The sequence below is a fragment of the Molossus molossus genome, unplaced genomic scaffold, assembly GCF_014108415.1.
Source record: "Molossus molossus isolate mMolMol1 unplaced genomic scaffold, mMolMol1.p scaffold_m16_p_1, whole genome shotgun sequence".
Lineage (NCBI taxonomy): Eukaryota > Metazoa > Chordata > Mammalia > Chiroptera > Molossidae > Molossus > Molossus molossus.
This window is the reverse complement of record NW_023425344.1, coordinates 130,194,802-130,222,225: the sequence shown is the minus strand read 5'-3', so window position 1 is coordinate 130,222,225 and position 27,424 is coordinate 130,194,802. Positions and strand designations below refer to the sequence as shown.

The 27,424-nt window shown below is 36.4% G+C and overlaps 1 protein-coding gene across 5 annotated transcripts in view; it reads right to left on the bottom strand.

Annotated features, from left to right (window-relative positions):
- The window catches only part of ARHGAP12 (Rho GTPase activating protein 12), a 146,037-nt gene that overhangs the window by 65,125 nt on the left and 53,488 nt on the right, over positions 1 to 27,424 (bottom strand). For all 5 annotated transcript variants that reach the window (XM_036254767.1, XM_036254758.1, XM_036254775.1 and 2 more), the window contains exon 4: positions 10,333 to 10,593. In XM_036254767.1, the coding sequence (XP_036110660.1) occupies positions 10,333 to 10,593 (261 nt within the window). The remainder of the gene's footprint in view (positions 1 to 10,332; positions 10,594 to 27,424) is intronic.

Sequence of the window (27,424 nt, the reverse complement as noted above, 5' to 3'; positions counted from 1 at the left end):
ACTAAGAAAGACCCGAATAGCTACAGCAATTTTGAAAAAAAAAAAAAAAAAAAAAGAACAAAGTAGCATGGATCACAATAACGGTTATCAGGTTATACTACAAAGCCACTGTAATCAAAACAACCTGGTACTGGCACAAGAACAGGCATATAGATCAATGGAATAAAACAGAGAGTCCATAAATTGACCCAAAACATTATGCTCAAATAATATTTGACAAAGGTGGCAAGAGCATACAATGGAGTAAAGACAGCCTCTTTAATAAATGGTGTTGGGAAAATTGGACAGCTACATGCAAAAAAATGAAACTAGACCACAAACTTACACCATACAAGAATAAACTCAAAATGGATAAAAGACTTAAATGTGACTCATGACTCCATAACAATTCTATTTTTTTTTTTTTAATTTTTAATTTTATTTATTTATTTTTTTGTTACAGATATTTTACCTTTTTACCACATTGGCACCCCCCCACCCCACCCCCCCTCCACCCTGTCCCCGGCTTAGTTGTCCATGTCCATTGGTCATGCATACATGCATATAAGTTCTGTGGTTTATCTCTTCCCACCCCCCCACCCCCCATCCCCTCTTCTGACAGATGTCAGTCTGTGCCCTACTTCCATGTGTCTGGGTCTACTGTATTCCTCAGACTGTTATGTTCATAATATTCCGTATATAAGTGAGATCATGTGGTATTTGTCTTTTTCTGCTTGGCTTCTTTCACTTAGGATAATACTTTCCAGGTCCCTCTATGTCGTCTCAAAGGATAAGAGATCTTTCTTTCTTACCGCTGCATAGTATTCCATTGTGTATATGTACCACAGCTTTTTGATCCATTCGTCTACTGGTGGACACTTGGGCTGTTTCCAGATCTTAGCTATTGTAAATAGTGCTGCTATGAACATGGGGGTACATATATTCTTCCTGATTGGTGTTTCAGGCTTCTTAGGGCATATTCCCAGCAGTGGGATCACTGGGTCGAATGGAAGTTCAATTTTTAATTTTTTGAGGTAGCACCATATTGTTTTCCATAGCGGCTGCACCAGTCTGCATTCCCATCAGCAGTGTATTAGAGTCCCCTTTTCTCCACACCCTCGCCAACACTTGTTGTTTGATGATTTGTTGATGGCAGCCATTCTGACAGGTGTGAGGTGATACCTCATTGTTGTTTTAATTTGCATCTCTCTGATGATTAGTGATGTTGAGCATTTCTTCATATGTCTCTTGGCCATTTGTATGTCCTGTTTGGAGAGGTGTCTATTCAGCTCCTCTGCCCATTTTTTAATTGGGTTCTTTGTCTTCCTTTTGTGGAGTTGTATGAGCACTCTGTATATACTGGAAATTAACCCCTTATCTGATACATCATTGGCAATGATGTTCTCCCATACAGTGGGTTGCCTCTCCATTTTGATGATTGTTTCTTTTGCTGTGCAGAAGCTTTTGAGTTTGATGTAGTCCCATGTGTTCATTTTCTCCTTTATTTCTGTTGCCTTAGGTGATGTATCAGTGAAAATTCTGCTCCGTATGATGTCCGAAATTTTGTTGCCTACATTTTCTTCTAGAATTTTTATGGATTCACAGGTCACATTTAAGTCTTTTATCCATTTCGAGTTTATTTTTGTGTATGGTGTAAGTTGATGGTCTAGTTTCATTTTTTTGCATGTAGCTGTCCAATTTTCCCAACACCATTTATTAAAGAGGCTGTCTTTACTCCACTGTATGCTCTTGCCACCTTTGTCAAATATTAATTGAGCGTATTGGGTTTTCAGTTCTGTTCCACTGGTCTATATGCCTGTTCTTGTGCCAGTACCAGGCTGTTTTGGTTACAGTCGCTTTGTAGTATAACCTGATATCTGGTATTGTGATCCCTCCAACTTTGTTCTTCTTTTTCAAGATTGCTGTGGCTATTCGGGGTCTTTTTTGGTTCCATATGAACTTTTGAACTATTTGTTCTAGTTCTATGAAATATGTCGTTGGTATTTTGATGGGGATTGCGTTGAATCTATAGATTGCTTTGGGTAGTATGGACATTTTAATTATGTTAATTCTTACAATCCATGAACAGGGTATGTGCTTCCACTTTTTTATATCTTCCTCTATTTCTTTTTTCAATGACCTGTAGTTTTCTGCAAATAGGTCTTTTACTTCTTTGGTTAAGTTTACTCCTAGGTATCGTAATTTTTTTGGAGCGATGGTAAATGGGATTGTTTTTTCAGTTTCTCTTTCTGTGAGTTCATCATTGATGTACAAGAATGCCGTCGATTTCTTGACGTTAATTTTGTATCCTGCTACTTTGCCAAATTCATTTATTAAGTCTAATAGATTTTTGATGGAGTCTTTAGGGTTTTCTATGTACAATATCATGTCATCTGCAAATAATGACAGTTTCACTTCCTCCTTTCCAATTTGGATCCCTTTTATTTTTTCTTCATGTCTGATTGCTGTGGCTAAGACTTCCAGTACAATGTTAAATAAGAGTGGCGAAAGTGGACATCCCTGTCTTGTTCCTGTTCTTAATGGAAATGTTTTTAGTTTCTGTCCATTGAGTATGATGTTGGCTGTAGGTCTTTCATATATGGCCTTTATTATGTTGAGATATGATCCCTCTATTCCTACATTGCTGAGCGTTTTTATCAGAAAGACTCCATAACAATTCTAGAAGAAAATGTAGGCAACTAAATTTCAGATATCACACACAGAATTTTCTCTTATACAACGCCTGAGGCAAGAGAAACAAAGGAAAAAATTAATACATGGGACTACATCAAACTAAAAAGTTTCTGCACAGCAAAAGAAACAACCATCAAAATGGAAAGGGAACCCACTATATGTGAGAGAATAATTGCCAACGATACACCAGATAAGGGGTTAATCTCCAAAAATATAGAGTGCTCATACAACTCAACAAAAGAAAAACAAAGAATCCAATTAAAAAAGGGGCAGAGGACCTAAATAGACACCTCTCCAAACAGGACATAAAAATGACTAAGAGACATATGAAGAAATGCTCAACATCACTAATCATCAGATGCAAATTAAAACAACAACGAGGTATCACACCTGTCAGAAAGGCCACCATCAACAAATCATCAAACAAGTGTTGGCGAGGTTGTGGAGAAAAGGGGACTCTAATACACTGCTGGTGGGAATGCAGACTGGTGCAGCCATTATGGAAAACAATATGGTGTTACCTCAAAAAATTAAAAATTGAACTGCAATTTGACCCAGTGATCTCATTTCTAGGAATATACCCTAAAAAGCCTGAAACACCAATCAGAAAGAATATGTGTACCCCCATGTTCTTAGCTATTTACCATAGCTAAGATCAGTAAACAGCCCAAATGTCCATCAGTAGACAAATAGATAAAAAAAAGCTATGGTACATATACACAATGGAGTACTATGCAGCTGTAAGAAAGAAAGATCTCTTATCCATTGAGATGACATGGAGAGACCTGGAGAGTATTATCCTAAGCAAAACAAGCCAAGCAGAGAAAGAGAAATATCACATGATCTCACTTATTTGTGGAATATAATGAACATAACAGTCTGAGGAATGGGGTAGTCCCAGAGACATGGAAGTGAGTCCCCAGAAGAGGCGGTTGGGGGAGAGAGATAAACCACAGAACTTATATGCATGTATGCATGAACAATGGACATGGACAACAAACCTGGGGACAGAGCAGGGAGGGTTGGGGAGAGGGGTATCAATGGGGTAAAAAGGAGAAACATCTATAAAAAAAAAATTTAATAAAAAAAAAAACTCGAAAATATTTACAAAGATATATGCACCCCTATGTTTACTGCAGCATTATTCATGGTGGCCAAGACATGAAGACAACTTAAGTGTCCTTCGATATAGGATTGGATAAAGAAGATGTGGTACATATATATTATGGAAAGACTGCCATTTACAACAACATAGATAGACCCTGAAAATATTATGCGAAGTGAAATAAGTCAGTCAAAAAAAGCTAAGCACCATATTATTTCATTCAGATGTGGAGTATGAAACTGAAACTCATAATCACAGACAACAGTATGGTGGTTGCTAGAGGGGTGGGGGTGGGTAAAGAGTAAAGGGGGCCAAATATATGGTGACGGAAGATGATCTGACTATGGGTGGTGGGCACACAAGGCAATGTACAGATCATTTACCATAGAAATGTGCACTTGAAATCTACATGATCCAGTTACATAATATAACCCCAATAAATTTAATAAAAAAATAAGTAGATAAAAATTGAAAACAATGTTTTCAGATACTGCTTTTGAACTGAAATCAGGATTCAAAATGACAGGGATGTGTATGTTTAAGCTAAGCAGGTGATAGGGGCACTTTAATAGACTAAGGGTCTTGAAAGTTTTCACTCACCTATGTATCACAAGTTCTTACTCAAATGCCTGGAAAACAACAGTGCTCAATAAATTAACTTAAACTATGTGGGGTGGGAATACGGGGGGGGGGGGGAGGTATGGAATGCAGGGCAAGAAATACTACCTTTGTTAACACTGTCTTTTATGTTGTAATCTATTGGCAAGTTTTCCTAGCTCACTCAAATGCTTATTAAAGACAGTTGGAAACTAAACTTCAAAACAAAAATACTGAGAAAATTCAAACACACAGAGATTAAGAAATTCAGTACAGAAATAACTTAGGTATGCTTTATTTTTAAAAGCATGATCAGTCTGGCCAGTGTGCCACAGTGCTTGAACATCATCCCATGCACCAAGAGGTCGCCAGTTCGATTCCCAGTCAGGACACATGCCCAGGTTGTGGGCCCGATTCCCAGTGGGGGACATGCAGGAGGCGGCCAATCGATGTTCTCTCTCATCGATGTTTCTATCTCTCTCTCTCCTCTCCCTTCCCCTCTCTCTAAAATCAATAAGGGGAACAAAATTAAAAATAAATAAATTATTAAATAAAAGCATGGTCAACTCCAGACATATAAGAGAAACAAAAAATAAGATTGAGAAAATTTAGTAACTTCTGGTTCTTCAGATAAGAGGCACCATAGTATGACTAAGGAGCAATTTGCTTGCTGCACTTAGATTTCATTCATTCAACAAATATTTATTTACTGGGTTAATAAATCTCATGTACAAGTGACCCTTCTAGTGTCACACTTTCAGGTAAAACCATTTCTGCAATTAAATCTTACTCAATCATGTATTTTCTACCAATGTAATTTGGTCTAAAACACAAAGATGGGTAGATTCTAAATGTTGTAGAAGTAATTTAAAAACATAAACAGCCTAATAATACATGCACAAGGACTGACATAGATGTTTCAGAAGCTTTGCTTTATAAAGTGAGCTGTATATGTTTTGTAACAGCAGTGTTTTTTAAAAATGGAAAACCTAATTTAAAAATCAGGAGTTAAGTTTTTATTTAATTGAGAACACTTAAAATGTAAGCTCAGTAGTTAAAGTGCAATAAAATCTTAGAATTGAAAAGAAAATATAATAAAATCAATTTAAGAAACACTAAATCAATTGTTTTATAAATGACTTTCTAGTTGACAAAATGCTCACCACAATATCCTAATTTTTGAGCAATAAAGATACTCCTTTCTGCCATGAAAAGTAAGAACCAGGAGTAGCTTTAAGATCTTGATATTTGCTGCTAGAAAAGAGTCATTTAATGGCAATTAAATAAAAACAAAGAGCACTTTTGGCAAGCATTCTCCAAATGTTAACTGCAATGCTAAATACCTCCATTCAGCAGAGTACCTGGCTCAGAAACTTTGGGGTAAGTATCCTGCAGTAAATGTAGATATATGAGAGAGCTACACAAAGGTTCCATTTGTAGAAGAATAACAGGTAGGTACCCAACTGATCATCTGGATGAAAATAGTTTAAAATATTACATAAACACTTTTAAAATCATTAATGAGCAAGAGGTTAGTTAAGAAATAATTCAGAGGTCAAAAACTAAGTAGAAGCAAGAATCCAGGAAAATAGTAGAATAAAGACCAGCTTTCTCCTTGAAGACATCTGCCAAACCTCAAACTAGAACTCAGTTTTCAAGGCCATGCAAAAGTATGGGGGACTAGGACTCAGGACCACCAAAGGTAGGGACTCTAAAAGGATATTCCACAATGCAGAACTGGAACCCATAAGAATTATACCCAAAGATTATGGGTGAACAAGAAATTTTGTTCCACACTCGGGAAATCACAGGAACCCTCTCCAATAATGGGGGGCATTGGAGGAATCCCTAATCACAAGCCCATCTTCATGCAATACAAATTATCTACCTACCTGGCCAGTAAAAACTAAAGCTGAAAATTCAGTCAGACATTAGTTTGCCTAGGCACCTGGCAGACACAAAAGCAAACCCTCTCTCAAGGAACAAATTTCCAAACCCAGCATAAAAGACTTCCTATATATGCATTTCCAAGAACTATAATCTCATGTTAAAACACACACACACACAAGGTGAAACAATACACTATGAGTGACAGCAGAAATACAGAAAGTACAGTCAGACTCTCAAAGACTTTATGTACTGAAATTACCAAAAATAAAATATAAGCCCTGGCCAGTTTGGCTCAAGGTTAGAGCGGCAGCCTGCAGACCAAAGAGTCGCGGGTTCGACCTCGATTGTGGTTCATCCCCAGCCCTGGTCAGGGTCGTGTGGGAGGTAGGCGATGTGTCTCTCTCGAATCAATGTTTCTCTCCCCCTCCCCTGCCCCAACTAGATATTTGAAATAATGTCCTCAGGTGAGGATTTAAAAAAAAAAAAATTTTATATATATATATATATATATATATAACAAATAAACAACAGATGACCCTTCACTGGATCCTTCATTGTAGGAAAAAAACTACTTAGGATATTACTTGACAAGTGAGAAACATGGACTAGTAACTGTGTATTAAATGATATATCAGCATTAAGTTTTTTCCTGTGATAAATCTATTTTTCACCAAAAAAAAAAAGGTTTTGCTGGAAAATGTCCATATAATTAAAGGAATAAAATAGTTATGTTGTCTGCTCCAAATGATTTAGAAAAAAGTTAATGGAGGTTGGAAGGAAGAGAGAAACAAAGCAAATATGGCAAAATATTAAATCTACATGAAGGGTCTCTGGTATGTGGATGTTCACTATATACTATTTTTCTAGTATTTGCAGGTTTAAAATTTTCAAAGTAATAAGAGGGAAGCCTTCACCAAACAAAAACACAGTTTTAAAAATTCAAGGATTGGTTTAACATCAAATAAAAATGTATATGTACAGGAAAATAGTGAAAAGGAGATACATCTGGAAATTACTGAGAACGAAGCAGAGACATAGAGATAACATGTTTAAGTATAAGAAAAATCAAGAGACATGACAGAGTGAGCCAACTAAGCATTCATCTACTCAAAGTTCCAGAATAAGAAGAGAAAATGGTCAGAAGCTATATACTGATAATGGCTAAGAATTTTCCAGAACTGACCAAAGATAGGACTCCTCAAATTCAGGGGTTCCAACAAAGCCCAGACAGGAAATAGAAAAGATACCTTCACCTTATCACATTATACTGAAATTACAGATAGAAGATCTTAAAAACTGCCAGCAAGAAAAGACAAGTTACCCTTAAAGGAAAGACAATCAGACGGACAGTTGAATTTTCATCATCAACCATGGAAGCAGAAAGCATGAGAATAAAATCTTTAATAAATTAGAAAAAAAAACAAACGAATGAACATTTAACTTAGATCTGTAAACCCAGTAAAAACATTCTTCAAATATAAGGATGAAATAAATTTCCAGATAAACACCAAAAACTAAGATTCTATCACTAACAGATCCTCACTAAGGAAATTTAAAAGTCCTGTATGTACTTAATTAAGGTGGTAGAAAAGTTATCTGCCCTGGCCGGTTTGGCTTAGGGGTTAGAGCACTGTCCCGCAGACTGGAGAGTCCTGGGTTTGGTTCCCACTAAGGGCATGTACCTTGGTTGCAGTTGTCCCTGGCCCCGGTTGGGGTTATGTGGGTGGCAACCAGTCGATGTGTCTCTCTCACATCGATGTTTCTCTCTCTCTCTTCCCCCCTCTCTTCCTCCTGCTCTATCTGAAGATAAATACAAAAAATGTCCTCGGGTGAGGATAAAAAAAAAGTTATCCAAGATAATCTAATTTGCATAAAGAAATGTGATAAAAGTGGTAGTAAATATAAGGATTAATTTTAAGAGTCACCATGTACAACAATAATAATGGAGGCTAAAAATAGAAATAGTAAAATATGCTTTTAAAGACCTAAACCCACAAAAATAGGGAGACTACAGGAAGAAAGAAGTCATAAAACTCTGGAAGTTGAGAAGCAGATCAACAAGAAAGCAGAATCTAAACTGGTAGGAGTGGGGAATGGAGTTGAGAAGGGAAGAAGAAATCCAACAAATGTATGGAGGACAATCTTCAAATGGCTCAGGAACTGACAGTATTAGGTATTCCTAGAACTGGAGGTGTAAGCAAGGGTATTAAATGAGGGCTAAAATTGCCGGAATCCCCTTTCTTCATGCCTGGGTGCTGGGAATGTACCTCTCTCTTATCTCAGCAGGAGTACAGGTATTTATTTCCTCAAGAGGGAAAAACAGTTAAATTCTGAGTTGGAAGACAATTCAGACAACATAGTTGGGATATAGGTACCAACAGAAAGAGGGAAGACCAATGGATTATATGCAAACCGAATGCTGACTACCAAGACTCTGACAGCCCTGTCTTTCTACATAGATTTTAAGACTTCTGTGGAAACTCTGATTAGTCTAAAGGGAAACATTTAATGGTTCTACCACTGGGGATTCCCAACTAGCAGCTGACCCAGCCTGCCATAAAGTAAATGCCTTGCAATTGTGAGAAAAAATGATTTCCAAACACAAGTCGACACTCAGGCAAACTAGCAATTAAATATGAGACCAGAATATAGACATTTTCACAAAGTCTCAACTTTGCCTCCCACACACCATCTTTCTCAAGAAATGGAAGATGTGCTCCATCCACTTTGAAAATATCTATTTTTATACAATTTGTGCAGAGACTGGTGGTGTAAGCTGAGACTCTGATACACAAATCACTCTTTTATCTACTGAAATAGGGTGGGGGGGGAGAAACATATGTAACAAAAATAAATTAATAAAAACTGAAAGAAAAAAATGTTGTTAAAAGTCCCTGTGTGTACTTTAAAATTCCTTTAAATTACTCTATAATTTAGCCCTTTCCCCAATTCTCCCAAATTACAGGATTTTTCCTTATTTTACAGAATAATTTATTTTCAAATCTTTCTAGATTTACAATTCACATAATTTTCCTAACACTTTTCTTATTATAGTAACCAGAAACAATTTCTCTCACTATTCTCAATCTCATTCTTGAACACTAAAGGTACAAGTTACCACCAAACCAAAGCTATAAGTAACCAATTGAAAAATAAGACAAGTAGAGGGGTTATTAACTATAAAAAGCTTTTAGATTCTGTTAAATACAGGAGGTATCACCTGATTTTTCCAGCTCCTGGAGTTCTGTTTTTATTGTACAAGCCAGCTGGTTCCTATAAGAGTAGGGTATCAAGTAGAGGGCCCCAGTCTATTAAACAGCAGGATTTAACACCCTTCTATCAATGCTACTCAACCTTGAATATCTAGACAGTCCCAAAGAATCTCTACAGACCTCTGAGGAAGTGTTTCTCAAAATACAGCTGGACAATTCACTGTATCACCCTTCAAGAAGTATGGGAAAGGAGAAACCAAGAGGGGCAGAGAGAAGATAATATGATTACCTGTTAAAGAAAATAATGATTTTGGAATGAATTTTCAGACTTACTGGATGGTCCATTTGTAGCAGAGACATTAGATTATACTTATTTCCCTTACATATAAATAAAAAGTGATCTTGTACCTGTAACTGACAGAAACTGAGAAGTATCCTGGTAGCATAACAAGTCAATAAAGTGTTTTAATCAGTTAAGCATGTTTTTATGTATTTGGCTAAGCCACATCACATAATTTTCTTCTCTTAAAAAAAAAATCACTGCTTGGGCAATAACAGTGATTGAACTATTTTCTAGCACATGAGCACAAGAGGGAAACCATTGGCACCAGGCAACTTTAATCCAGTTAATTCTGCCACTAGTAAGCACACTACAAGATTAGCAAAAGTATTCTAGTTAGAGATTAGATAGTAGCCATTAACATAAGAAAACTTTGAAAGATTTGGTATCTTAGAGATTTCGAATGTTCAACCATTTCAACACCAAGACACAAACCTATTCACTCCTTTCGTCTCTGAATTAAAAAAAAAAGAAAATAAGTCTGGTAACTCACTGGTCAACTGGATTACTCATACCTCTTGATCTCCTGGACTTTGGAAATCTTTGCTGATGCTTGTATCCCGAGTCCATCGAGGGGGTTTCCAAGTTCTTTCCTGTGTTCCTCTGTTATAGTAATAACTACGCCCTGAACTATCTTTATGAGTTTCCCATTCTCCATTAATATGAATTGCTGGGCTCTCAGGAAGTGGGGGGAGAGCAGACTGGGATATTTTCAGTTCTTGTAAATTAGCATAGACAGGAGAATCTGGACGTCCTTGATTTGGAGGTGTCGTTGCCTGTGAAAAATTTGAAGTGTTCATGTTTAAACTGGCATAAAATTTATAAATTAAAATTAAATGAAACAAGATTTATAAACATACATACTAAAAGTCATTTTAAAACATATGCTGGTGTATATATTCTTTCTAAGGAAGTAACAATTTAGCATTTTTAATATTCTTAGTTTCAATAAAGTTCAAATAGAATCCAGTGTGATTAATAATTTTCCCTCACTCTGAAAGAATACTAAACTGTAAGTTAGAAGCTGTGAATTCTAGTCCAACAGCTGGGGCTGATGACATACACCTGTGACTCTGTTTGGGCCAAGTGCCCATGACACAAGTGTCCTCTGACCTTCACACATTCTGGACAAGGCTCTCCAGAAGTTGTATGACATTGGATAGATCACTTCACCTCTCTAAAGATTAATTTTTTTAACAGCTGTAAACAAGAAAATTGGATTAAATAACCTGGGTCTCCTTTGGTTTTAAAATTGTATGATTTTAGGCCATTTTTACAATATAAAAAGCCTTACACATGAGTACCTTCACAATTACTCAGAAAACTATCAAAATAAATATTTTTATATTTAAAACTTTAATATTAAATCAGAAATATGAATTAAAGATAAAGGAGATAGATTACTTCAGCTAAGAATTTACTACATTCTGTTCCTTCTTAGTTACAATTTCTCAGTAAATATAAATCATTTAATTTATTTCTAGTTTCCTCATTTGTGAATTTCCTAACAGTGGAAAAATAAGAATGAGCAATAACTCTGATTTACAAGCTTAATCTCAACTTACATTTTTAGTTTTAAATGTCTCAACAGATGTCAAGAGCAGAATACTCTTCATACACTTTACATAAGAACATTGTTAAACTGTATTGCTAGAATTCTAGTTGCTGGAAAAAAAATACATCTAAGAACACCATTTTATATTGTGTATTCAAGTTTATGCATATACCTTTCGTTTTACAACAGGATTTCTCAACCTCAACAACACTAGCATTTTGGGACAGATCATTCATTGCTGTGGGAGGCTATCCTGTACATCGCAGAATGTTTACTAACATCTCAGTCCTCTACCCTTTAGATTATAGTGGCATCCTCCCACCCCGCACTATGACAAATGAATATTATTCAGACATTGCCAAATGTCCCCGGGGACAAAACTGCCGCTGGTTTCAAACCACTGTTTTATCACATAAATCCTAGTCTTATATTCAGATGTTCAATTATTTCTAGAATATACCCATTGCTTTATGAGTGCTTTAAAAATACTGAATTAAAAAGGAAAATGTGGACAGATACACTGAATCACTTTTATTGAAATTAAAGTATTATTTAAAAATAAATTTTAAAAAGGGGAAAGTTAAAATAAATAAATATTATTTGACTATGAAATAACTATAAAGAATTAAAATCACTAATAGGCTTGAAAAGAAAAAAACAGTAACAGAATCCATAGCTTGAACACATTTGTAAAATGGTTATCTTTAGTCTTTTTACACATAGCAATTATGCCAATACAGTGTACTCAATGATACAAATTATAATTATACAAATTAACATTTTTCTTAAAATGTTAGCTTTGAATTTAGGCACTACTAAACAGTATCTTCCTATAAGAAAAATATATCCATATAGACAAATTTCCATGTATTTATCTTCCAAACTAATTCTGATACTGGTGGATTCACTAGGATAACAATGCTCCTCTCACTAAAATTAACTCTGCTAATGTAATAATTCTATATAGTAAATCATTTCCCAGAACTTTGTCAACAAGTATTAAAGAAGCTCATACTTATTCCTGATACCTGACTAGATTTAGGAAAATAAAAATACCAAGAAACAGCCATTTTCTAAATGTTTATGGACAAATTCTACTAAATCTTTGAGAAACTAGCTCCTGTGTTTAAATAGTTTTTCCAATTAAAAAAAAAAATTTAATTGTTTCGACAGTTTATAAAAGCATAATTCTGAAACAAAAGCAGAGAGGAGTTAAGTGAAAGAAAATTATAAACCCAATCTCACTTATATATTAAAATATACTAAACAGCCCTGGCTAGCTTGGCTCAGCGGTTAGAGGGTCAGCCTGTGGTCCAGAAAGACCTGGGTTCGGTTCCTGCTAATGGCGCGTGCCTCGGTTGCAGTTTGTCCCTAGCCCTGGTTGGTCATGCGGGTGGCGCCTCGATGTGTCCCTTTCACGTCGATGTTTCTCTCTCTCTCTTTCTCTTCCTCTCTCTCCCTCCCACTCTATCTGAACAAAAACTGGAAAAAAATGTCCTCGGGTGAGGATAAAAAAATAAAATATACTAAATAGAATATTAGCAATCAAATCCACCAGTATATTAAATAAATTTGAAAAAAAGCAAAAATGTTAAGAAACTTTGCCTTTAGGAAATCTTATGTAATCCTTTACATTAACCGATTAACATGGTCATCTCCACAGACCAACAAAGCGTTGATAAAATTGAATGTGAATTCAGAATAAAACTCAGCAAGTGATGCCTCAATTTGACTTTTAAAAATTACATGGAATAAACATCATACTTAGCACAACATTTATGAAAAGCATTTTCATTAATATCAATAATCTGCTTTCACTACTCTGATTCAACATAGTACAGGAAGTTCTAGCCACAGCAATCAGACAAGAAGAAAAAAAGGCATCCAAATTGGAAAGGAGGAAGTAAAAATGTCATTATTCACAGATGACATAATATTTTACATAGAAAGACTCCACCAAAAACTACTAAATTTAATAATGAATTCAGCAAAGTAGCAGGATACAAAAGTAACATCCAAATGGAAACTAAAAAAGCTATCCCATTTACAACTGCAACAAAAACAATACGGTACCTAGGAATAAACTTAACCAAGGACGTAAAAGACCTATACTTAGAAAACTGTAAGATACAAACAAGTAGAAGCATATGCCATGTTCGTGGATTGAAAGATTTAACTTCATTAAAATGTCCATACTACCCAAAAGCAATCTATAGATTCAAAGCAATCCTTATCAAAATACCAATGTCATACTTCACAGATCTAGAAAAAATATTTCAAAAATGTATATGGAACCAGAAAACACTTCGTATAACCTCAGCAATCTTGAGAAAGAAGAATAAAGTAGGAGGAATCACAATTCCAGATATCAAACTATATTACAAAGCCATTGTAATAAAAGCTTGATACTGGCACAAGAACGGGCATATAGATCAATGGAACAGAACACGGAGCCCAGAAATTAACCCACACCATTATGGTCAACTAATATTTGATAAAGAAGGAAAGAATATATAATGGAGTAAAGACAGTCTCTTCAATAAACAGTGTTGGGAAAATTGGACATGCACATGCAAAAAATGAAACTAGAGCACCAACTTACACCACATACAAGAACAAACTCAAAATGCAAGTCATGAAAGCATAAAATTTTAGAAGAAAACATACGCTTAAAATCTCAGATATCACATGTATTTTCACTAATACATCTTCTAGCGCAAGGGAAACAAAGGAAAAAATAAATATGTGGGACTACATCAAACTAAAATGCTTATGCACAGCAAAAGAAACCATCAACAACATAAAATGAAACCCACTCTATGGGAGAACATATTCACCAGTGATACTTCTGATAATGGATTAATTTCCAAAATATATAAAGAACTTACATAACTCAACACTAGGAAGACAAACAATCCAACTTAAAAATGGACAAAGGACCTGTATAGACACTTCTCTAAAGAGGACATACAGATGGCCAGTAGACATATTTAAAAATGCTCAACGTCACTAATCATCAGAGAGATACAAATTAAAACTACAATGTGGTATCACCTCATGTTTGCCAGAATAGCTACCACAAATAAATCAACAAACAACAAGTGATGGAGAGAATGTGGAGAAAACGGAACCTTACTTCACTGCTGTTGGGAACGCAGACTGGTGCAGTCACTGTGGAAAACAGTATGAAGTTTCCTCAAAAAATTAAAAATGGAACTACCATTTGATCCAGCAACCTCACTTCTGGGAATATATCCTAAGAATCCCAAAACACCAATCAGAAAGAATATATGTTCATAGCATATTATTTACAATAGCTAAGATCTGGAAACAGCCCAAGTGCCCATCAGTAGATGAGTAGATATAAAAGCTATGGTTCATTTACATAATGGAATACTATGCAACTGTAAAAAAAAAAAAAAAAGAAGAAGGAACTTTTACCCCTTGTGACAGAATGGATGGACGTGGAGATTATTATGTTAAGTGAAATAAGCCAATCAGAGAAAGACAAGTTTCATCTAATCTCACTTCATGTGGAATCTAATGAACAAAATAAACTGACATGAGACTGGAAGAGTTTAACCAAAGATCATGCACACGAAATATGCATAGCCCACGGACACAGACAATAATGTGGTGAAGGCCTGGAGTGGAAGGGAGGTGGAAGGGAGCTAAGAGGGTAAATATGGGACATCTGTAAAATTGGCAACAATAAAAAAATAATAAAGAAAAAGTCAATAATAATACAAAGAGGCTTTTATTCAACATTGTACTGGAGGTCCTAAGTAATACACCAAGATATGAAAAATGAATTAAACTCATAAATATCTAGAAGAAAAAAAACCCTGGTATCTGTTATTGACATAACCAACATTTGAAAACCCAAGTCCATCAAAACTGCTAAGTTTAATTAGTTGGCCAGGTATAAGATCATCTAATTAGTTTTCCATACATGAGCAATGACAAGTTGGAATTAAAAGAATAAAATATCTCATTTACAATAGGAAAAGAACTGTTCGACACTAATAAGCACTAATAGAAATATAGAAATCCAAGTGAGGAATACTTATAAAACTTTCCTTAGGCACCAAAATTTATACTTGAATAGATAAACCTTTGTTCATAAATGGAAAAACTGAACTATGTAAGCATGTTACTTCTCCCAAAAGTAATCTATAAATGATACAAATTCAATGCAATGTTAAGCACGCAATATGGCTAGTACACCACCTAGCACACAGAAGTACTTAAAGAAATATACTGAATGAATGAACAAACAAACACATGTGAACAAAAGAATACAAACACATATGGCCAAGTAAAAGCAAAATTAAGAACTTGGAATTGGTTATATGTAAGAAAACCAGGAAAACATCCACATTTCCAGTTTAGGTAAAAGAATGGGCAGTTGTGTCAGCACCTAAGATATAAACAACCTAAATATGAATTAAGTGTCAACTCAGCTAGGTGCTAATGTTACAACTATAAATAAATAAAAATTATTGTGTTCTAGGACTTCATAATATTGGAAAATTGTTAACAAAAAATAATTCAAATGCATAATAGACACAATGCTAGAGCTCCGCATGGGATACCATGGGAGCATAAAGGAAGAGAGCTGGAAACAAGTAACTATGCTTTAAGAATAAATAAGAGTTATCTAGGTAAAAGCTGGGGATACAGGAGGCAGCAAGAACAAGTTTGAAGGGGAAGAAAAAGCCTATCACAATCAGGAATGATGCTGACTCACACAGCAGGTAAAAGGGACAGGACAGCAAGAGAAATATGTAAGAAGCAAATGAGAGAATAAGGAGGGTTTGTATGTCATGTTAAAAAACATAGACAGGGCTCGGACAGGGCCACGCTGCTCTGATGAGGTAGTTTGTTGAGACCTGCACACGAGAGGGACACCAACATCAACCTCACCCCTGGTTTCTGACAGAGAAAAGGGAAAAGCCATCAAGGACGATGCAGCACGCCCTTGGGGAATGGACTCAGGTTGGTGAACTGGATAAGGCACGCAGTAATCTGCTGTTCACAAGCTTGTTCAGTGAGCAAAACTTCTCAAGATTTCAAGCACTCCAGAAGCACCCGGCAGGTGTGCGCGGTGAGGACGTGAGTGCATTCTGGGCCCCCAGCCGCCAGCCAGCCCTCCACAGCAAGAGAGAAACCTTATAGCCAGGGATGGAAAGAGGACTCAAAATTGAGCCTGGTAGGAGCTGCACAAGCACAAGAGGGCGAGCTGGGAGCACAGGGACAGCAACTGAGGGCTATTTCTTCAGCTGTCAGCAATTTCCTCTGAGAAGTCGGGAGTTAAAACTCCAAGTAGGTTCCACAGCACACAGGGGAGGGACAGGGAAAGGTACTCACACAACACCTGGCTGAGAACACCAGAGCTCAGGCTCTGTCCAGCAAAGAGAGGCCCAGGGAAAAATGGCTCTCAAGGGCCAGAGCACTAAATTAGCTACAGCCACTCACCTTGGGCTCCAGCAAAGGGAGGACAGACTAGAATAGAAATGTGTGAAGAGGGTCAGAGGTTCGTGGCACTGGGGAGAAAGCTCAGGAGGAGGCAAACAAGGAGCTTTATGCTGAATCACTCCCTCATAGGACAGTACCATATAACTCAAAGAGCCCCTTCCCAGGGCCACTGGAGAAGCAACAGTCCCTCCCTCAGAAATTTAACACCACCCAGGCCAGGCCAGAGAAATTCATATTGAGCCGCATTAACAACTAGAGACAGCAAGCAAGCAAGGAGGGCAAAAGAAAAAGGCCAAAGCCTCACCCAATAGAAACCCTACACACCTGAGAGATTTTTCATTCAACTAAAGACTCATCAAGTAACTGAGACTAATAGCCTGCTGGCAAAGCTAGAAGATAAATGAACCTCTGCATGACTAGCAAATCTACTCAGGAAAGTAACACTTGGTATTTAACACAGGTCCTGAAACACTCATCCAAACCCAGTAAAGAAAGCCACAACCGGCAAGAGCATACAGTGGAATAAAGACAGCCTCTTTAATAAATGGTGTTGGGAAAATTGGACATCTACATGCAAAAAAATGAAACTAGACCACCAACTTACACCATACACAAAAATAAACTCGAAATGGATAAAAGACTTAAATGTGACCCGGGAATCCATAAAAATTCTAGAAGAAAATGTAGGCAACAAAATTTCGGACATCATACGGAGCAGAATTTTCACTGATACATCACCTAAGGCAACAAAAATAAAGGAGAAAATGAACACATGGGACTACATCAAACTCAAAAGCTTCTGCACAGCAAAAGAAACAATCATAAAAATGGAAAGGCAACCCACTGGATGGGAGAACATCATTGCCAATGATATATCAGATAAGGGGTTAATTTCCAATATATATAGAGTGCTCATACAACTCCACAAAAGGAAGACAAAGAACCCAATTAAAAAATGGGGAGAGGAACTAAATAGACACCTCTCCAAACAGGACATACAAATGGCCAAGAGACATATGAAGAAATGCTCAACATCACTAATCATCAGAGAGATGCAAATTAAAACAGCAATGAGGTATCACCTCACACCTGTCAGAATGGCCGCCATCAACAAATCATCAAACAACAAGTGTTGGCGAGGGTGTGGAGAAAAGGGGTCTCTAATACACTGCTGGTGGGAATGCAGACTGGTGCAGCTGCTATGGAAAACAATATGGTGCTACCTCAAAAAATTAAAAATTGAACTTCCATTTGACCCAGTGATCCCACTGCTGGGAATATGCCCTAAGAAGCCTGAAACACCAATCAGGAAGAATATATGTACCCTCATGTTCATAGCAGCACTATTTACAATAGCTAAGATCTGGAAACAGCCCAAGTGTCCACCAGTAGACGAATGGATAAAAAAGCTGTGGTACATATACACAATGGAGTACTATGCAGCGGTAAGAAAGAAAGATCTCTTATCCTTTGAGACGACATGGAGGGACCTGGAAAGTATTATCCTAAGTGAAATAAGCCAAGCAAAAAAAGACAAATACCACATGATCTCACTTATATACGGAATATAATGAACATAACAGTCTGAGGAATACAGTAGACCCAGACATACGGAAGTAGGGCACAGACTGACATCCCTCAGAAAGGGGATGGGGGGTGGGGGGGTGGGAAGAGATAAACCACAGAACTTATATGCATGTATGCATGACCAATGGACATGGACAACAAAGCCGGGGACGGGGCGGAGGTGGGGTGGGGTGGGGGGTGCCAATGGGGTAAAAAGGTAAAATATCTGTAACAAAATAATAAATAAAAATTCATTAAAAAAAAAAGAAAAGAAAAGAAAAATAAAGCCACAACCGGCAGAACACCAACATTCAAAAAAAAAATTTTGGCAAGCTCCAAAACCCACTGAGACAGACAAAATGGTGAAACAAAAAAATCCCAAATGAAAAGAAAACAAGAGAATTCTACAAAAAAGATAAATAAAGTGCAATGAAGCAGATATCAGAGGTAGACTTCAGAGTAATGATTATGAAGAAACTCAACAACATGAGTAAAGAGCTCAACAGCATGAGTAAAGATATAGAAACATTGAAAATCAATAAACTGGAAATGAAAAACCACCAAGCAGAAATGAAGAATGACATAGCAGAAATAAAGAACAGACTGGAAGGAATAACCAGTAGTTTAGAGGAGGCCGAAGATCGGATCAGCAAAAAAGAAAACAGGGTAGAAAAACATCACCCAATCAGAGAACCAAAAAGAAAAAAAACAGGACAACTTAAGAGAACTGTAAGACAACATGAAATGTAACAACATCAGCATCATAGGAGTTCCAGAAGCAGAAGAAAATGAGCAAGGGTTAGAGAATATATTCGAAGACACAGTGACAGAAAACTTCCGTGGCTTGGTGAAGAAAAAAGGCACATAAGTTCAAGAAGCACAGAGAGCCCCAAGCAAGAAGAACCCAAACAGGCCCACACCAAGACACACAGTAATTAAAATGCCAAAAATTAAAGACAAAGAGAGAATCCTAAAGGCAGCAAGAGATAAGCAACAGGTAATCTACAAAGGAACCCCCAAAAAGCTACCAGCTGACTTCTCAACAGAAACACTACAGGCCAGATGGGAACGGCATGAAGTAATCAAGGTAATGAAAAACAAGGATCTGAATCCAAGACTACTCTATCCAGGAAGTCTATCATTCAAAATAGAAGGTGATTCACATTCTTCTCAAGTGCACATGGAACATTCTCAAAGATAGACCACATGTTAGGGCACAAACTAAGTCTCTACAAGTTCAAGAAGATTGAAATTATAACAAGCATCTTCTCAGACCACAATGGTATGAAACTAGAAATCAATTGCAAGAAAAACATACAATGACATTTTAACACATGGAAGCTAAATAGAATGTTATTAAACAATGAATGGGTCACCGAGGAGATCAAGGAAGAAATCAAAAACTTCCTGGAAACCAAAGAAAATGAGGAAACAACAATACAAAATCTATGGGATGCAGCGAAAGCAGTTCTGAGAGGGAAGTTCATAGCACTACAGGCCTACCTCAAAAAACAAGAAAACTCTCTAATAGACTATCTAACCTCACAACTTAAAGAACTAGAGAGTAAACAAAAAGAAAACCCCAGAGCAAGTAGAAGGAAGGAAATAGGAAGGATCAGAGCAGAAATAAACGGCATAGAGACCAAAAAAACAATTCAGAGGATCAATAAAACAAAGAGCTGGTTTTTCGAAAAGATAAACAAGATTGATGGACCCTTAGCTAGACTCACCAAGAAACAAAGAGAACCCAAATACATAAAATCAGAAATGAAAGAGGAGAGATAACAACTGACACCACAGAAATACAAAAGATTGTTAACAACTACTATGAACAATTATACGGCAACAAATTCGAAAATCTAAGCGAAATGGACAAATTTCTAGAAACACAGTCTCCCAAAACTGGATCAGGAAGAGATTGAAAACTTGAACAGAACAATAACAACCGAAGAAATTGAAGATGTAATCAAGACTCTTCCAGCAAACAAAAGCCCAGGCCCGGATGGCTTCACAGGAGAGTTTTACCGAACATTCAAAGAAGAACTAATACCCATTCTCCTCAACTTTTTCAAAAAATTCAAGAAGAAGAAAGACTTCCAAACTCATTTTATGAAGCCAGCATAATTCTAATTCCAAAACCAGAAAAACACACAACAAAGAAAGAAAACTACAGGCCAATATCCCTGATGAACATAGATGCCAAAATGCTGAACAAAATACTAGCAATTCGAATCCCGCAATACACCAGAAAAATTATCCACCACGACCAAGTGGGATTCATCCCAGGGATGCAAGGCTGATACAAGATTCGCAAATCCATAAATGTGATACACCACATAAATAAAATGAAGAATAAAAACCACATGATAATATCAATAGATGCTGAAAAAGCCTTCGACAAAATCCAGCATCCATTTCTGATAAAAACGCTCAGCAGTGTGGGAATAGAGGGATCATATCTAGACATAATAAAAGCCATATATGAAAGACCTACAGCCAACATCATACTCAATGGGCAAAAACTAAAAGCATTTCCCTTAAGAACAGGAACAAGGCAAGGATGCCCATTTTCGCCACTCCTATGTAACATAGTACTGGAAGTCTTAGCCACAGCAATTAGACAGGAAGAAAAAATAAAAGGGATCCAAATTGGAAAGGAGGAAGTGAAATTGTCATTATTTGCAGATGACATGATACTGTACACAGAAAATCCCAAAGACTCCACCAAAAGTTTACTAGACTTAATAAATGAATTTGGCAAAGTAGCAGGATACAAAATTAACGTCAAGAAATCGATGGCATTCTTATACACCAATGATGAACTCACAGAAAGAGAAACTAAGCAAACAATTCCATTTACCATTGCGGCAACAAAATTAAGATACCTAGGAATAAACTTAACCAAAGAAATAAAGGACCTATTCGCAGAAAACTACAGGTCTTTGAAAAAAGAAATAGAGCAAGATATAAAAAAGTGGAAGCACATACCCTGTTCATGGATTGGGAGAATTAACATCATTAAAATGTCCATATTACCCAAAGCAATATATAGATTCAACACAATCCCCATCAAAATACCAACAGCATACTTCACAGAATTAGAACAATTACTTCAAAAGTTCATATGGAACCAAAAAAGGCCTTGAATAGCCACAGCAATCTTGAAAAGGAAGAACAAAGTTGGAGGGATCACAACACCAGATTTCAGGTTATACTACAAAGCCACTATAATCAAAACAGCCTGGTACTGGCACAAGAACAGGTATATAGACCAGTGGAACAGAATAGAGAACCCAGAAATGGACCCAAGGCAATATGCTCAATTAATATTTGACAAAGGTGGCAAGAGCATACAGTGCAGTAAGGACAGCCTCTTTAATAAATGGGAAAATTGAACAGTTACTTGCAGAAAAATGAAACTAGACCATCAACTTACACCCTACACCAAAATAAACTCAAAATGGATAAAAGACTTAAATGTAACTCATGAATCCATAAAATCCTAGAGCAGACTGTGGGCAACAAAATCTCAGACATCATACGCAGCAGAATTTTTACTGACACATCACCTAAGGCAATAGAAACAAAGGAGAAAATGAACACATGGGACTACAGCAAACTCAAAAGCTTCTGCACAGCGAAAGGTACAATCATCAAAACAGAAAGGCTACCCACTGTATGGGAGAGCATAATTGCCAACGATATATCAGATAAGGGGTTAATTTCCAGTACATATAGAGTGCTCATACAACTCCACAAAAGGAAGACAAAGAATCCAATTAAAAAATGGGCAGAGGAACTAAATAGACACCTCTCCAAACAGGACATACAAATGGCTAAGAAACATATGAAGAAATGCTCATCATCACTAATCATCAGAGAGATGCAAATCAAAACAACAATGAGGTATCACCTCACACCTGTCAGAATGGCCGCCATCAACAAATCATCAAACAACAAGTGTTGGCGAGGGTGTGGAGAAAAGGGGACTCTAGTACACTGCTGGTGGGAATGCAGACTGGTGCAGCCACTATGGAAAACAATATGGTGTCACCTCAAAAAATTAAAAATTGATCTTCCATTTGACCCAGTGATCCCACTTCTAGGAATATACCCTAAGAAGCATAAAACACCAATAAGAAAGAATATATGTACCCCCATCTTTGTAGCAGCACTATTTACAATCGCTAAGATCTGGAAACAGCCCAAGTGCCCATCAGTAGACGAATGGATCAAAAAGCTGTAGTACATATACACAATGGAGTACTACGCAGCGGTAAGAAAGAAAGATCTCTTATCCTTTGAGACTACATGGAGGGACCTGGAAAGTATCATCCTAAGTGAAACAAGCCAAACAGAGAAAGACAAATTTCATATGATCTCACTCATTTGTGGAGTATAATGAACATAACAATTTGAGGAATGGGGTAGTCCCAGATACGCGGAAGTGGGGTACAGACTGACAATCCCCTAAAGAGTGGGGAGGTGGGGGAGGGATGAACCACAGAACTTATACGCATGTATGCATGAAGAGTGGACATGGACAACAATCTGGGGAACAATCTGAGCAGGGAGGGGAGTTGGAGGGGGGTATCAGTGGGGGAAAAAAGGAGAATCATCTGTAACAAAAATTAATCAATAACATAATAGAAGGTGAAATAAAGAGCTTCCCAGACCAAAAAAAAAAAAAAAGGCTAAGGGAATATATTAGCACCAAACCAGCACTGCAAGAAATTTTAAAAGGACTGCTGTAAATAAAAGAAGAAATAGGAAGAAAAATATAACCACAATAAACAAAAATGGCAATAAGTACGTATCAATAATAACCTTAAATGTAAATGGACTGAACACTCTTATCAAAAGACCCAGAATAGCTGATTGGATAAGAAAGCATGATGTATGTTATTTACAAGAGTCCCACCTCAGAACAAAAGACTCACATAGGTTCAAACTGAAGGGATGAAAAAAAATTTTCCAAGCAAATGGAAAGAGAAAAAAAAAAAAAAAAGCTGGGGTAGCTATACTTATATTTGATAAAATACACTTCAAAATGAAGACCATAACTAGCAACAAAGAAGGCCACTACACAATATTGAAAGGATCTATCCAACGGGAAGATATAACCTTTGTAAACATATATGCACCCAATATAGGAGCACCAAAATAGATTAAAAATCTTCTGGAGGACTTCAAAGGAGAAATCAACAGCAATACAATCACAGAAGGGGACTTCAATACCCTCCTGATATCAGTGGATAGATCCTCTACAAAAAACTAACCAGGAAACAGAAACTCTAAATGAGGCACTAACTAGATCAAATGGATTTAATAGATTTCTACAGAGAATTACACCCAAAACTGCAGAATTTACATTCTTCTCAAGTGCACATAGGACATTCTCAAACACAGACCACATGTTAGGACACAAACTAAGTCTCTACAAGTTCAAGAACACTGAAATCATATCAAGCATCTCCTCAGATCACAATGGCATGAAACTAGAAATCAATTACAGCAAAAACACACAAAAAAACTTTCAAACACATGGAGGCTAAATAGCATGTTATTAAACAGTCTCTTCAATAAATGGTGCTGAAAAAATTGGACAGCTATATGCAAAAAAAAAAAAAAGAAAAGAAAAAGAAAAAGAAAACAGACCACCAACTTACCCCATACAAAAGAATAAACTCAAAATGGTTACAAGATTTAAATATAACCCATGACCATTAAAATCCTACAAGAAAATATAGGCAGCAAAATCTCGGAAATCATATGTAGTAGAATTTTCACTGATACATCACCTAGGTAAAAAAAAAAAAAAAAGAAAAGTAATAATAAAGGGGACTATATCAAACTTAAAAGCTTCTGCACAACAAAAGAAACAAGTATCAAAATGAAAAGGGAGCAGTATTTCATTTTTTTCTTTCTAGGAGAACACATCTGCCAATGATACATTGGATAAGGGGTTAATATCCAAAATATAACAGACTACTCATACAATTAATAAAAGACAAACAATCCAATTAAAACACAGGCAGAGGGCCTGCATACAAATGGCCAGGAGACATATGAAAAAATGTTCAACATCACTTATCATCAGAGATACGCAAATTAAAACAACTATGAAATATCACCTCACACGAGTCAGAATGGTGGCCATCAACAAATCCTCAAACAACACATGATGGCAGGAATGTGGAGAAAAGGGTTGTCTAGTACACTGCTGGTGGGAATGCAGAATGGTGCAGCCTTTATGGAAAACAATTTGGTGCTTCCTCAAAAAATTAAAAACGAACTGTCAATGGATCCAGTGATTCCACTTCTAGGAATACAGTCAGCCCTCATTTATCACAGTTAATCACTTCCAGACTATACCACGTAAATGAATTTCCACGAAGTAGGATTCTTTATTTATATAGAGTGTCCCTCACCATTTCGTGCTTCAACTTTTGTGGCTTCACTCTATCACAGTTTTTTCAAATACCATATCCTAAGAAGCCTGATGCGCCACTCAGAAAGAATATATGCATTCCTATGTTCAAAGCAGCATTATTTACAATAACTAAGAAACAGCTCAAATGCCCATCAGTAAATGAATGGATAAAAAAGCTGTGGTGCATTTAAACAATGGAATACTATGCAGTTGTAAGAGAGATCTCTTACCCTTTGATAAGACCTGGAGGGACCTGGAGAGTATTATGCTAAGAGAAATAAACCAGTCAGAGAAAGACAAGTACCACATGATCTCACTTATTTGTGGAACATAATGAAAAAAAATAAGCCGTCAACCAAAAGAGATCCAGAATCATGGAAGTAGGGAACAGACTGACAAACCTCAGAGGGGTGGGTAGTTGGAGGGGTGGGAAAAAGTTAACCAAAGAACATATATGCATATGTACACAACCAATCCACACAGCTACTAGGCAGGGGAAGGTAGGAGGGGGGTGGGAGCGGGAAGGAGGTGGTCAATAGGGATAAAAGGGGGACATCTGTAATACTTTCAACAATAAAATGTATATGTATTAAAAATAATAATAAAGCAATAAATATAAACACTTAAATAGAGAGGTATCACATGCTGTGGATAGGAAAAGTCGCTAAAATAAAAATTCAATGTAATTCTGATTTTTTTTAAAAAACAACTAAATTGGGACAAGTACCTCTGTACATGACCTAATTTTATATTTAAAAAAAGACTTGGCCTGTTCCACTTTATCTATACATAGACTAAATAGCCCTTCAACTATCCACAGAAAAGAAAAACTAGAAAACCATATAGAAAGAAGGTGACTTTAAACTTAAATTGTACTTGAATCCTTATCTTTTTAATACCATAAAAACTGAGATTTCTCCCCTTTTTACTTTTGACATTACGTAGTTCACGCATTGCTTCTAAAATAAACTTCAGAGAATGGAAGTATATATTCCTCATTTCTTAATATGCTAGTAGCTTCTCAATACTAATAGGTATCTACCTTACTATAAATGCAAGATTACACTTCTATTACTGAATGATTAATATAAGTCCCCATAGCCCATAATCATAGCTTTGAATTATATTTATAAAGGAAAAAACCACATTTACTAAAGTATCAGACTCCAAATAAAAATTTACATTATTTTTGAATTCTACTTTATGTGGGAAAAAAAGACATTTATGTCCCTTTGGTAATTTATTTGCTTAATCTCTGCCTTACCATAATGGCTAATTATGATAATACTGGGACACTGAACAGAGTAGAAAACACTATCAACAAGCCAATATTCAGTTTAAAAAAGACTAAAATTTTAGTTTCACTACTGAAAATTCCATATGCATTTTAACTGAAAAATGTAACTCTCCAAAAGGCAGTCTCTTCATTTAAAGCCAAATTTTAGGGGGGGGGGAAACATATATTATCCTTTGTTTAATTATTTTAAAATAAAATCTTACAAATTATAATGTTCTCATCTTAAAGCACGATCGCATTGAGACTTCAGGTTCTATGGAGAATACTGATAATTTCTATGACTTATTTAGTTAGCTTATATTTAAAAACATTTAATTATGAGCTAGGTGGAAGATGAAAATAAACAAGTCCCTATCCTTAAGAGCCAGCAGCCTAAATAAAGAGACGGGTAAAACAATTCCAGTGGCATGAGCTAAGTGCTACAGAGAAGTGTGTGTACAGGACACTGAGAGCACAAAAGAGTGCCACTAAACAGGGAGAAGGTGAGACATGGTGTACAGAAAGGGTTCACAGCACAGATATAACTAGATCTGTAAAGGAAAACAAATGAAAGCCCAAGGAGCAAAGAGAAGTGACTGACGGGCACTCAAAGCACACTCAAAATCTGTTTTTAGTTGACATAACACAAAGAAATGAAAAGCAGCCCTTCAATAACGAAACTGTGAAAAGCTTTAATAGATATCATTTTCATGGTAAATAAATTCTTTTTCTTATTGTTTTCTTTCAGGTGGTTATCTAGCAACTCAACTCCTACAGGTTTTGACGCCTTATATTTATATACTAAAACTAACCTCCCCTCTCCCCTATTAAGGCAACAACCTGACAGACCCCTTCACACCATCACAGGTCTGTCACCATTTCTGTCTTCTCTTCTGACATAGACAATAACAAGGCAGGTCCTAAATAGGAAAGCTGTGAGGCCTGACAAATATTTATCTATAGAAAGCTATACATGAACATACTGATGAAATCATCTCTGTGCTACCAACCCGCAATAGCTGCAAACTGACAACAGTGTAATTGTTATATACAATGTCACACTATAAACTAAAAACATGGTACCTAGACGGTGGACAGTTAAGAGGTGATGGGCATCACAGTAAAAAGCCCTGAGTACAAAGGATAAAGAATAATACGTAATCATAACGGTGTGTGCAATTAGGACATTTATCTCAAGTAAAGATTCACCAAAAAGAACAAAAAGACAAATTTCCCCTTCAAGATCAAGCCCATATCTCTCCAGAGTCATTTTCTGTAAGCATTCAGTATGTCCCTGAG